Here is a 12,669-nt window from a genome sequence, read left to right on the forward strand (position 1 = left end):
GTCTGTTCATATTTTCTGTTTCTTCCTTGTTCAGTCTTGGAAGGTTATACCTTTCTAAAAATTTATCCATTTCTTCCAGGTTGTCCATTTTATTGGCATAAAGTTGCTTGTAGTAGTCTCTTAGGATGCTTTGTATTTCTGCAGTGTCTGTTGTAACTTCTCCTTTTTCATTTCTGATTTTATTGATTTGAGTCCTCTCCCTCTTTTTCTTGATGAGTCTGGCTAATGGCTTATCAATTTTGTTTATCTTCTCAAAGAACCAACTTTTAGTTTTATTGATCTTTGCTATTGTTTTCTTTGTTTCTATTTCATTTATTTCTGCTGTGATCTTTATGATTTATTTCCTTCTGCTAACTTTGGGTTTTGTTTGTTCTTCTTTCTCTAGTTCCTTTAGGTGTAAGGTTAGATTGTTTACTTGAGATTTTTCTTGTTTCTTTAGGTAGACTTGTATAGCTATAAACTTCCCTCTTAGAACTGCTTTCGCTGCATCCCATAGGTTTTGGGTCGTCGTGTTTTCATTGTCATTTGTCCCTAGGTATTTTTTTATTTCCTCTTTGATTTCTTCAGTGATCTCTTGGTTATTTAGTAACGTATTGTTAAGCCTCCATGTGTTTGTCTTTTTTACGTTTTTTTCCCTGTAATTCATTTCTAATCTCATAGCATTGTGGTCAGAAAAGATGCTTGATGTGATTTCAATTTTCTTAAATTTACTGAGGCTTGATTTGTGACCCAAGATGTGATCTATCCTGGAGAATGTTCCATGCGCACTTGAGAAGAACGTGTAATCTGCTGTTTTTGGATGGAATGTCCTATAAATATCAATTAAATCTATCTGGTCTATTGTGTCATTTAAAGCTTCTGTTTCCTTATTTATTTTCATTTTGGATGATCTGTCCATTGGTGTAAGTGAGGTGTTAAAGTCCCCCACTATGATTGTGTTACTGTCAATTTCCTCTTTTATAGCTGTTAGCAGTTGCCTTATGTATTGAGGTGCCCCTATGTTGGGTGCATATATATTTATAATTGTTATATCTTCTTCTTGGATTGATCCCTTGATCATTATGTAGTGTCCTTCCTTGTCTCTTGTAACATTCTTTATTTTAAAGTCTATTTTATCTGATATGAGTATAGCTACTCCAGCTTTCTTTTGATTTCCATTTGCATGGAATATCTTTTTCCATCCCCTCACTTTCAGTCTGTATGTGTCCCTAGGTCTAAAGTGGGTCTCTTGTAGACAGCATATATACGGGTCTTGTTTTTGTATCCATTCAGCCAGTCTATGTCTTTTGGTTGGGGCATTTAATCCATTCACGTTTAAGGTAATTATCAATATGTATGTTCCTATGACCATTTTCTTAATTGTTTTAGGTTTGTTTTTGTAGGTCCTTTTCTTCTCTTGTGTTTCCCACTTAGAGAAGTTCCTTTAGCATTTGTTGTAGAGCTGGTTTGGTGGTGCTGAATTCTCTTAGCTTTTGCTTGTCTGTAAAGCTTTTGATTTCTCCATCAAATCTAAATGAGATCCTTGCCGGGTAGAGTAATCTTGGTTGTAGGTTCTTCCCTTTCATCACTTTAAGTATATCATGCCACTCCCTTCTGGCTTGCAGAGTTTCTGCTGAGAAATCAGCTGTTAACCTTATGGGAGTTCCCTTGTATGTTATTTGTCGTTTTTCCCTTGCTGCTTGCAATAATTTTTCTTTGTCTTTAATTTTTGCCACTTTGATTACTATGTGTCTCGGCGTGTTTCTCCTTGGGTTTATCCTGTATGGGACTCTCTGCGCTTCCTGGACTTGGGTGGCTATTTCCTTTCCCATGTTAGGGAAGTTTTCGACTATAATCTCTTCAAATATTTTCTCTGGTCCTTTCTCTCTCTCTTCTCCTTCTGGGACCCCTATAATGCGAATGTTGTTGTGTTTAATGTTGTCCCAGAGGTCTCTTAGGCTGTCTTCATTTCTTTTCATTCTTTTTTCTTTAGTCTGTTCCGCAGCAGTGAATTCCACCATTCTGTCTTCCAGGTCACTTATCCGTTCTTCTGCCTCAGTTATTCTGCTATTGATTCCTTCTAGTGTAGTTTTCATTTCAGTTATTGTATTGGTCATCTCTGTTTGTTTGTTCTTTAATTCTTCTAGGTCTTTGTTAATCATTTCTTGCATCTTCTCAATCTTTGCCTCCATTCTTATTCCGAGGTCCTGGATCATCTTCACTATCATTATTCTGAATTCTTTTCTGGAAGGTTGCCTATCTCCACTTCATTTAGTTGTTTTTCTGGGGTTTTTTCTTGTTCCTTCATCTGGTACATAGCCCTCTGCCTTTTCATCTTGTCTATCTTTCTGTAACTGTGGTTTTTGGTCCACAGGCTGCAGGATTGTAGTTTTTCTTGCTTCTGCTGTCTGCCCTCTGGTGGTTGAGGCTCTCTAAGAGGCTTGATGGGAGGCTCTGGTGGTGGGTAAAGCTGACTGTTGCTCCTTCCTCCTTTTCTAAATGACTGGGAGGCGCTCCATGCTGTGGACATCTGCATTAACCAGGCGTTAACCAGGCGTTAACCAGGAGTTAAGCAGAATGGACCACTGAGGCTGTCTAGTCTTTTGCTGCCATCAGCATCCTTGTGGGTGCTCAGGGCCCCAGCCCACCTCCCCAGAGGTGAGCGAATCATGCCTCCCAGTAATTTCAGAATAAACTCCTCCGATCTGCACGCCAGAAGCCCTCAGACAGTGTCCCCCAAGTCACGGTGACAAGCTCAGCCCCAGCTGCTCACCCTCAGTGTCCGGGAGCCCCCCTGATGTAGAAATGCTGAGGGAGAGCCACGCTGGAGAGATGTGGCATTGCCTAACACCATGCAAGTCGGTCCACTTTGCCTCTGGGACAGGGATGCCACAAGCCCCTGGACCTTGAGGGGGCAGGGGGCTTCCTTTCCTTCTTTCCAACATGGATTAATGCCAGCTCTGTGCCAGGCACCGTGCTAGGTACAGGGGTCATGAGGGAAATGGGGGCTCACCCTCTGTACCAGAGGTGGCTCCTGCTGGGTAAGGGGTGGTAGTCACCTGGGGCAACCATCCACGGTGCCCCACACCCGGACCTGTCTCAGGCATCACTCACCGGTCATGGCACTACTTCCTGCCGACCCCAGACTGAGCCTCAGAATCTTTCTCAACACAGCATTCTGGGCTCTACCAAACCCACTAGAAATGGAACCATCTTTACACCATCACCCATCTAGCGATTTAGCTGGGAATGCTGCTGGATGGGAAACACAGTTTTATAAAAGCTAACAGGCAAGGGGGAGGGACTCAGTGATGCTGTCAGCTGGCCAGCAGGAGGCCGGCCCCAACGGGACGGAGAACACGGCTGGTTACAGGTGGCACTCCTGGTGGGTGGGTGGGGAAAATGTTATTTCAAAAGCCTGCACGCTCGGGGCCTTTACCTTTGCTGGTTTTGGATTCTAAATCAAGTCAGATCTTCTCTGACGGGCCCCTCCTAAATCCCCCGCCCCATGCCTTTGCTCACATCTAATGGGGAGCTCAGAATGGGGACCCTGCACTTCACACCCTAGCACCACATCCACGCAGCTCTGGGACCTCAGATGGACCATTTACCCTCTCTGCTGCAGGTTCCTATCTATCAGGTGAGGACACTCGTGAAAGCCACATCCCAGCTTTGTTAACAGGGCTGAATGCCTTAAGAAATGCTCAGAGCAGCACCTGACCCACAGCAAGTGCTCTCTAAGCTGTACATGGATGGCATTATTATTACTGCTTCTCTCCCACCTCAGAGCCCTTCTCCTTCCTGGCTGGCCACCCACACCCCTGGGTCCCTTTCACAGCACAACCCAAGGGGCTCCTCCGTAGACAAAGCCCCGACACCCGGCGCCCTCCGGCTCCTACGTCTAAGGCTGCCACGCCCATTGCACCCTTGCCCCCTCCTCCACCAGCATTCTGGACACAGGGGGTAGGGGGTTGAGCCAGAGGACCCACGCACCGTCCCCGGGGTCGGGGCGGCGCTGGGCGGCGCTGGGCGGGGCCCCGGAGCAGGCCCTCAGGAGCGGGGAGCCGGCGTACCCTGGACTGGGTACTCTCCAGGGCCACGCGGACCTGCTGTTCCGCCTGCTCAATCATCTCGTTCTTGCTCTGCATCTCCTCCTGCAGCTGCTTCTGCCTCTGCAGACGGTCCTGGCTCTGGTTCACCTGGGCCTGCAGCTGGCTGACCTTGGCCTCCAACTCCGAGATGGTCTGTCCCCGCTTGACCAGTTCTTTCTCCAGCTCTGACACTTGCTGGGAGGCGGAGAGACGGAGCAGTAGTCCCACCTGCTCCCCCCTCCTTCCCCTGAAGACGGCCACCTCCCCCTGAGCTCCTCAAGTCAGCCCGGCCCCGGCCGTGGCAGGGACCCCTGCGGGTGTTTGTGCTTCCGGATTTGCTGAATGGGGTGCTGCCCAGAGGTGAGGGATCTGCCAGCTTCCTCTCCCCCCACCGTCACCATCCGGGCCTGCGGCTGCCCCCTGACCACCCCGCGGGCACCTGTCGGAGGAAGAGGTTGTCCTTCTCGATCAGTCCCATCATCTCCTCGCGCTTCTTGTCTTCCCGGAGGTTGGAGAACTGCAAGGCAGACGGGGCTTCGCTCAGGGGCTGGGGGGCGAGACACCAGACAGCCCCCTCCCTGAACTCAGTAAGATGAAAGCTCCGCGGTTGGTTTCTGCTGGACGGGGCGGGGAGGAGGGGCGACACCAAACACACTTGGAAGGCTGGCTCCAGATCCAGCAGTGGGGACAGCTGTCAGAGCCCCTGGGAATCTCAGAAATTGGTGGTTCTGGGCTGTTCTGGACGTGGAAACCAACACGACGAGGAACGTCGTTTCAGAAACCAGGAGCCGCAGACTCGTCCCTGACCGGGAGCTGCCGAGCGCCCGCCCTTTTTCCGCCTGGCAGGAGACTTGATGCCGGGGGGCCGCGGAGGGTCTCTGGCCTGGGAGATGCCAGGCTCACTTGGTGGAGACCCCCAGCTCCAGGTGCAGGATATAGGGGCTGAATGTGGAGATTGCAGCCTCTGCCCGACTTGGTCCTAAAACACCGGCAGCTGGGCCTTTACTTTCCGGGAAAGGAATTCTCCCAGTTTCCCAGATTCCAGGAGAATCTGGGCAAACCAAGAGGAGAGACCCAACAACATGACCACTGAACGAACTCTCCGCTGAAACGCCCAAGATCAGCTCTCTGCCATGAAGCACAAAATTATCACTCAAGGGCTCAGAGCTTCCAGGCAGCGCTGACCTTGGAGCAAGATTCTTGCAGGAATAACAGAAACCGAAAACAGACTTACAAAAGGAGCTTATAGGAGATAGAAATGGCACAAGAAGCCAAAACCCATAATTATCACTTACGCTCTCAGCGAGGCTAGAGACATACTGCAATCGAGAAACAAAACGAGAGTGTGCTTCCAAAAAAGCGGGGGAGGAACATTCAGAGAACGAAAGCAAGATCTTGGGAACTGTAAATGAGCAAAATTAAGGTCAGGAGGAGGGCTGTTGCCAAAGTTAAGGAAATCTCTTAAAAGTGGGACAGAAAGACAAAGCGATGAAAGGTAGGAGGGAACAGACAGGAAGGAAAAAGAGACCAGAAGGGGAAGTCCACTGGCCAATTGATGGGGATGCCAGAAGGAAGGTTCAGAGGAAACAGAATGAAATAAAAACTATATAAACAAAGAAAAATTCTAGAATTGAAGGACACAAGTTTCCAGTTGGCCATTGAGCGCCCAGGACAAATGAAAACAGACCCTTAATAAGTCCCAACTATGGAAGCTTCTGCACACGAGGGACAAAGTTGGGATCTTGCAACTTTCCAGAGGGAAACCAAGCACCACCAAAAACTATGTTGTAAGAAAGCACAAGAGTCAGGATGAGTTTGCCTTCCCACCAGGAACCCTGGAAGCTCGGACACATGAAGCAATGCCTTCACACTGCTGAGGGAAAGTGCTTGCCATACCGGAATTCTATTCCAACCAAATTCTATTAATGTGTAGAAGAAGGACATTTGCAGAATGTCCTTACGATGTCCCCCAAATTTTACCTTCACTTATCTTTCTCAAAAAACTACTGAAGGATGTGCTCCAGTAAAAATATAGGAGTAGGTCAAGAAAGAGAAAAGATGTGGATGGCAGCGGCTTTAAAATGTGGTTTATGGATCTTAATACTGTTTCACAGAACTTGTGTTTCAGTCACGTGCGTGTGCACCGGATAACTGTCTCAATGATGTAAATGCAGCGTCCACTCACTGACGTTGTGATGGAATAGAATGGGGAGGGGGAGGAGTTCCCGGGTTGGGGAGGCAAGCGAGGAAAGAGGGAAGCGTTAGATGATGCCAAGATGGAGAAACGTCTAGAATGGGCATTGTAAGCATGCAATCTCAAGATACGAAGAGCCAGCCCTCAAGAATCAGCTAGAAGAGTTGAAAGCGGTTGTCTTGGGGGATGGGCAAATGAGAAAGAGAAGGGTCGGACTCCTGTTTCGCATAAGAAGCCCGTGGAACTGTTTGGTTCCTTAAGCTACGTAGCTTTGTGCACGAAAAACTTGGATAAAAATAAAAGCTAAAAATGCTTCAGGGAATTCCCTGGCGGTCCAGTGCCTAGGACTCCACGCATGCTTTCATTGCCGAGGGCCCGGGTTCAATCCTGCAAGCCATTCAGCGTGGCCAAAAAATAAAATTAAATTTAAAAATAAAAATGCTTCAGTGCATTGGCGATCTCCCTCAGGTCACCAATGCACTGGGTTCATTGCAGTGGCGATCTCCCTAAGGTCCGTGGGGCTCTCAACCCTGGGACCCAGGGGCCAGGAGATGCTTGAGAAATGGCCAGGAGCCCAGTGGCCCAGGAGACAGAGATGACTGCTGGGGACAGAGGGCAGCGCAGAGCACGGCGGGGCAGGGTGTGAACCCCAGCTCCGCCGCTATCAGCTCCCTAGTCAAGCGCCTCCATCAGGGGGATGGGACGGACGGCAGCGGCCCCAGAGCCCCAGAGGGAGGACGCCTGTGGCGTGACGGAGGACCCCGCCACCTTGTCGGACATGGCTTGCAGCTGTTGCTTCCGGTCCCACAGCTCCTTCTGCAGCACCTCGTTCTCCGTGTTGAAGCTCTGCAGTTGCGATTCTTGGATTTCCACTTGTCGTTGTAAAGACATGATGGCTCCTGGGTGAGGCGAGAGCGAGAGGGGAGGAGAGGGGGCTGGTCACCGCGTCATCCTGAGGGCTCCAGGCTGAGACTCCAGGCTGAGGGCTGCTGGCTCCCAGCCCGGGGCTCCAGCGCTGCCGCCACGTGGTCCCAGCTGAGAGGGACACAGGGCAAAGCCGGCAGAGCTGGGCGTGTTCGCCGCTGGCCCCGCCTCATCACCCTCCAGCATCCCACCTGTTGCCAGGGAGTGTCTGGTCCTGGTGATCTCGAGCTGGAACTGGAACTCCTGGACCAGCTGCTCGTACTCCTCCAGCTGGGCTCTCAGCTCCTCCTCAAAGGCGTCGGCCACCGAGCCAGCCCTCTTCCTGCCCGTGGCCTCCTCCTCCTCCGTCTCCTTCTCCTCATCCAGCTCCATCACAACCTCCGCCTCCTCTTCCTCCCCCTCCGCGGCCACCACCATCCCCTCCTTCTCCTCCTCCTCCTCGCCTCGTTTGTCCTGCAGAGCCCCCTTCCTGCCGGCACTGGTGCTCGGCCCCTTCCTGCCGGCACTGGCGCTCGCCCCCTCATCCGCTGCCCGCTCGGCCTCCCCTTCCAGGCCCTCTTCCTCCTCGTAGCTGCCTCCTTCCAGGTCCTTGCCTCCGGCGGCCACGGCGTGCTCTCCCTGCATCCGGGGGAGGGAAGGGGATACTGGGCAGGACTGGGGGCACCCCTGTGGAAGGGGCTCGACCATTCACGGGGGCGGAGGGCACCCCCAGGGGGAGGGGCTGGGGGGTTACATCTCCAGGAGCTGCCCCATCACCCCTGCCCTGCTCCCCTCAAGCGCGGCCGAGGGTCTCGCCTGGGCGAGGACCACCGGGTCAGGACGGCAGGTGGGAGCCTGTGGCCTGGGCGTCGCGTGGGCGGCCCGCACCTGCTGCCTGTGCCCCGGCTCCTCCTCGTCTCCGGAGAAGGTTCTACGGGTGCGCAGTCTCCCCTGCAGCTTCGGCGTGGACCCCGACGGCCGCTCCTGCAAGAGGCCCGTGGGAGCCTCAGGGCTGCAACCTGCACCTTCAGCGCCCGCAGGGGCCGCGCCGCCGAGACCTGTCTTCCTGGAAGGGGGACCCACCGTCCTCCTGCCAGGGGCGCCCTGTCGGTGGGCAGGGGTCCGTAGTGTGCAGATGGCAGCCCTGGGGGGCCGTATGGTTTCTGGCTCCCCCCGCCCCGGAGCAGCCCTGGCGAGTGGCCTGGCGGTAACCAGCATGCTCGTTTGGAGGAGCTCGGGGGGTGGGGGGCGACCTCAGTTGTGCCCACAGGTCACTGCCCGCTCACGCCTGTCTGGCAGGCCCCAGGAGGCTGGGGAACAGGGGTCACAGGACGATGTTTCCAGGCCTCTCCAGACTCCTGCTGCCCCCGCCCACCAGTCCCCCACCATCGGTGCCTGGGTAGCTTTTTCCAGCGGCGGCCAGAGGGTCCGGTGATGGTCGGAAGCCTCCAGCCCCCACTTCACGCGAGGACCCAGCATAAACACTGGCTGTATCCCCAGACATGAAAGAAGTCAGCTCTCAGACTTGGCGACCGCTCCCCTGGGCCACGCAGAGCCCTACCCCGACCCGCCTCCTCCAGGGCGCCCGCCAGACCTGGGGGAGGGGAGGGCCCACCCCGACGTTACAGGCAAGGATACGGAACCCCCGCAGCTAGAACAGGTCAGGCTAATGCAAGCCACCGCCGCCCGTGGAGTGCCTGCCTCTGCTCACCCTCATGACCTCGCTCAGCAAGGTCTCCTGGCTTTTGCTCTGCAGGAAGCATTTCAGCTGCTTTCTCAAGGCCTCCCTCTCCTCCTGGAGAGCCAGGATCTCCTGGTCTTTCTTCTGAACCTGCACCTCCACCTCGGAGAGGTGCTGGACTTCCTTCCCCAGTGCAAACAGGCGCCGGTCCTGGGCAGAAACAGGGCAGCTCCGGGCGCGGTCAAGCCACTCAGACGCACCTCCAGCACCGCCGGCCCCCAGCAGAGCAGCAGCTCCGGGCCCAGGAAGAGAGGCCTGCTGCCCTGGACCCCAACCGTCCCCAGCCACCTGCTGCCTAAGGGCCACCCTTGCCCGGGGATCTCCTGGCAGCCTCCCCTCCAGGCCTGGCTCCCGGTCAGCCCCCAGGTGTGACCGAGGACACCTAACGAGCGCCACCTCCAAGGGCCACCTCCAAGGGGCTTGTCAGGGCTGTGCCCACTGCCCCTCAACCATCCACTCTCAAAATCTCCATGCCCTCCATTATTCAAAACTGAAGACAAAATAAAGGTGTTTTTGGACAAACAGTTACTGGAAGAATTTGTCGCCAGCAGAGCTGAACAACTGAGAGAAATACTAAAGGGGATTCTCCAGGCAAGAGGGAGGGGGTCAGAGGCAGAATTCTGGAAGGAAAAGATAACTAGGAGTCGTCCAAATGTCTAGGAATTAAGTGATAGGCTTCCACGGAGCCCACGAGTCCAAGAAGAAGTCACAAAGGAAGTTAGAAAATATTTTAAACTGAATGATAACAAACATGTGGACACGTCAAGACGGGCAAATAAAAAGCTGTGATTAAGGACAGATTTATAGCCTTCGAATGCATCGATTGGGGGAAACAATGGAAAATCAATGATCTAAGTATCCATCTCAAGAATTCAGAAAAAGAACTGGAAATTTAACCTAAAGAACATAGCAGGAAGAGAATTTTTAAAAATCAGGGCAAGAGTGGATGATATAGGGAGATGGGGTAAGGCGGGGAGAGGTGAACAGGGCAAATCGGCAACATTTTAACATTCGGGGAATCTGGAGGGTATATGGGAATTATTTATAGTATTAAGTTAAAATAGTCACGGAGAAATCCCATTTCTTCACCCAGGCCATGGTGATTTAAACACCATGTGTCCAAACCAGATGTGGTTCCCGGGAAGGGGACGCTCCTTTCCTCTGGAGCTGCTAACTTTACAACAGCACAACCTTGCTGCTGCAGGTGTGCTACCTACCACAGCGCAGACCAGCACGGAGGTGAGGGAAAGAGGACCCTGAGGACATGTTGTGAGCCCCTGGGGGCAGCCCAGCCTGCAGCCCTCCCCCTGGAATTCCTTTTCCTAGCAGCACTTTTACATATACCTGTGAGACTCTATCTAATTATATCCTCAGGCTAGTTTCCAAAAGTGGAATTGCTTGTTCCCATGGTATGGATGCTTTTTAAATTGTGAACTCTAAAAAATAAAGAAAACAAATGATGAAATCTATCATAAAATTAGAGGTACAGTTTCGGGAATAAAGATAAAATGAATACTCATGGGCCCACACTATCAGGGCTCATGAGTCCCCATCGTGTGCCCACCAACTACCCAGCATTTTGTGACATTTCCGTAATTGTCACTAGAGCTTCACGAGCTTAAAACAAAAACAAAAACGTTTAAAAAAAACCTTGAAGCTGATTCTAAGAGAAGACTTTTAACATGGGTAAGACTGGTGGAGAGAAAAAGAGAGAAGGCACAAGTTAACGATGTCAGGAACAAAAAAAACAGGCAATCTTCTGCAGAATCTTCTCCAGACTTCGGAAGAATAATACTAAGAGACTCTTGTGCACTGCGTTAGGCTCATAGATTTGAAAATTTACATGAAGTGGACACATTCCTAGAAAAACATAGCTTACCAAAACTGAAACGAGAGAAAAGGAAATCGGAATATCTTAAAAGGAATTGAATTTGTTATTTTAAAAACCAACCCTGTAAGAAATTGCCAGGCACAGGTGCCTTCAATGATGAATTCTTCAGAATTTAACAAAGCAATAACACCAACCTTATGCAAACTCTTCCAGAAAATAGAAAAAGAGGGAAACCTTTCCAACTTTTGTTGTTGTTGTTATGAGGCCAGAAAACTCTGACACCAAAAGCAAACAGGGAATGACAAGGTGGATAAATTACGGGCCAGTCTCTCTCATAAACATGGATGAAAAAGTGATACCACAATGAATCAACCCGTAGGTAGATCTTTGCCCATCAAGCTGATTATTACTATTTTAAAGAATATATGGATGTTGAAGGTCTTGACTCACGGGGGGAGCTGTGTAAGAGTGGGTGGCATCCAGGCGAGCCTAAACTGCCCCCCACAGGGATGAAGATGGGCAGGAGCTAGGCTTGTAAAACATCTGATTCGTAGAAGCCATGGGAGGGGGTCTGGATGTCAGTTCAGGCCATGTCTGGGACCTGCTTACACAGCCAACCAGATACTAGAACAAGAGCCCCCAGGGTCGGGCATCCTCTCGGGCAGGATGTGGAGCCGGGGCCCGAGGACCAGGATCTGTGCCCGGGCTCTGTGCTTGGCGTACCTTCTCGTGGATGACAGAGATGTACCAAGGTACCCACTTCCTTGGGTAGCTCTGCCCTAGGACCGGGTTGCTGGGGGCCGGGCTCAACACCTGGGATCCACTCTTCTTCCGAAGGTAATTGAACTCGCAGGCACTCTTACTAAAGGGAAGCCGGCAGCCTGTCAAGAGGCGGGGTGGGGGGGGGGTCGGTCAGACTCTCCCCGAGCTGAGTCGCCCCGGATCTTCCGTAACATCCCCCTTTCAGGATCCCCCCTGAAACCTGTCCCTGCCCAGCTGTGCTCCTCCATCCTTGTCCATCCCCTACACCCAGCCCAGTGTGTATGAGAAGCATCAAAGCACCCTTCAAGATTCCCAGAGCCTGGGGGTCAGGACAAGAGGGGACATCCTGACTCTGCCCTGTGCACAGGGGACACTTTTGAGGAGTTTCCTTGAATTCAGGCAAAGGAGACGTCTGGGGGTGGATTTCACCTCTGGATAAACAAAAGCGTTTGTCTGTAGGAACAGTGCATGTGGGTCCCTCTAATCAAGGAGGGATGCATCCCAGGGGCCTGTGTAAGGTACATAGGGCCAGGCAGGCGGTCCTAGGAAGGGAGTTCCATGGGGCATGATGGGGGTGGCTCTGCGGGGAGCAGGGGTCCCTGCAGGTGAAGGCAGAGGACCTCAGGGCTGGGGTGCCGAGGAGAGAACCCCATGGGTCACACGTGCCCCAATGCCCAGCAGGCCCGCCCTCACCGTCCACCTTCGTGTCCAAGCTCTCCTGACCAGAGAGCAGGTCCTCAGTCACCTTCCAGGTCTCAGAGCTGACGCACGTGTCCTCGGGCAGAGCGAGAGTCGTGGCTGAACCTGCAGGATGGTAAACGTGCCAACAGATGATGGCTAAGGCCGAGTCTTCCCAAGACCTCCAGGACAGAGACTAGTGTTTCTTTCTCTTTTAAATGTTGGGTAGGGTTCAAGGCGGTTTTCTCAGCGGATGCATAGGATTGGACTATGTGACTGAATCGAAACGCAGTTCTGGCCCCCTACCCACCACTGGTGTGTCCGCCTGAAGCTGATCAGGGGCAACTTAATCTCTGCAGTTTGGTGCATCCCCTTCCCTGGAGGACAGCCCCGTTCCCTCCTGTAACAGTGGCTCCTCCTCAGAGTGCTGGAGTGCTGGCTGCTCTCCGAGGCCCCGGCACTGAGAAAGGGAAGCTTAGAGCCTGGACGG

At 52.3% G+C, this 12,669-nt stretch overlaps 1 protein-coding gene across 1 annotated transcript in view; it reads right to left on the reverse strand.

Moving 5' to 3' along the window:
• CCDC27 (coiled-coil domain containing 27) overlaps nt 1-12,669 on the reverse strand; it is a 32,682-nt gene that overhangs the window by 6,820 nt on the left and 13,193 nt on the right. Inside the window, exons 3-12 of the mRNA XM_082458872.1 lie at nt 12,195-12,305; nt 11,463-11,620; nt 8,879-9,058; nt 8,543-8,655; nt 7,984-8,233; nt 7,632-7,806; nt 7,380-7,577; nt 7,033-7,163; nt 4,510-4,587; nt 4,053-4,265 (exon numbers count right to left, since the gene is read on the reverse strand). Of these exons, the coding sequence (XP_082314998.1) occupies nt 4,053-4,265; nt 4,510-4,587; nt 7,033-7,163; nt 7,380-7,577; nt 7,632-7,806; nt 7,984-8,233; nt 8,543-8,655; nt 8,879-9,058; nt 11,463-11,620; nt 12,195-12,305 (1,607 nt within the window). The remainder of the gene's footprint in view (nt 1-4,052; nt 4,266-4,509; nt 4,588-7,032; nt 7,164-7,379; nt 7,578-7,631; nt 7,807-7,983; nt 8,234-8,542; nt 8,656-8,878; nt 9,059-11,462; nt 11,621-12,194; nt 12,306-12,669) is intronic.

The sequence above is a fragment of the Balaenoptera physalus genome (genome assembly GCF_965194825.1).
Source record: "Balaenoptera physalus genome assembly, chromosome: 1".
Lineage (NCBI taxonomy): Eukaryota > Metazoa > Chordata > Mammalia > Artiodactyla > Balaenopteridae > Balaenoptera > Balaenoptera physalus.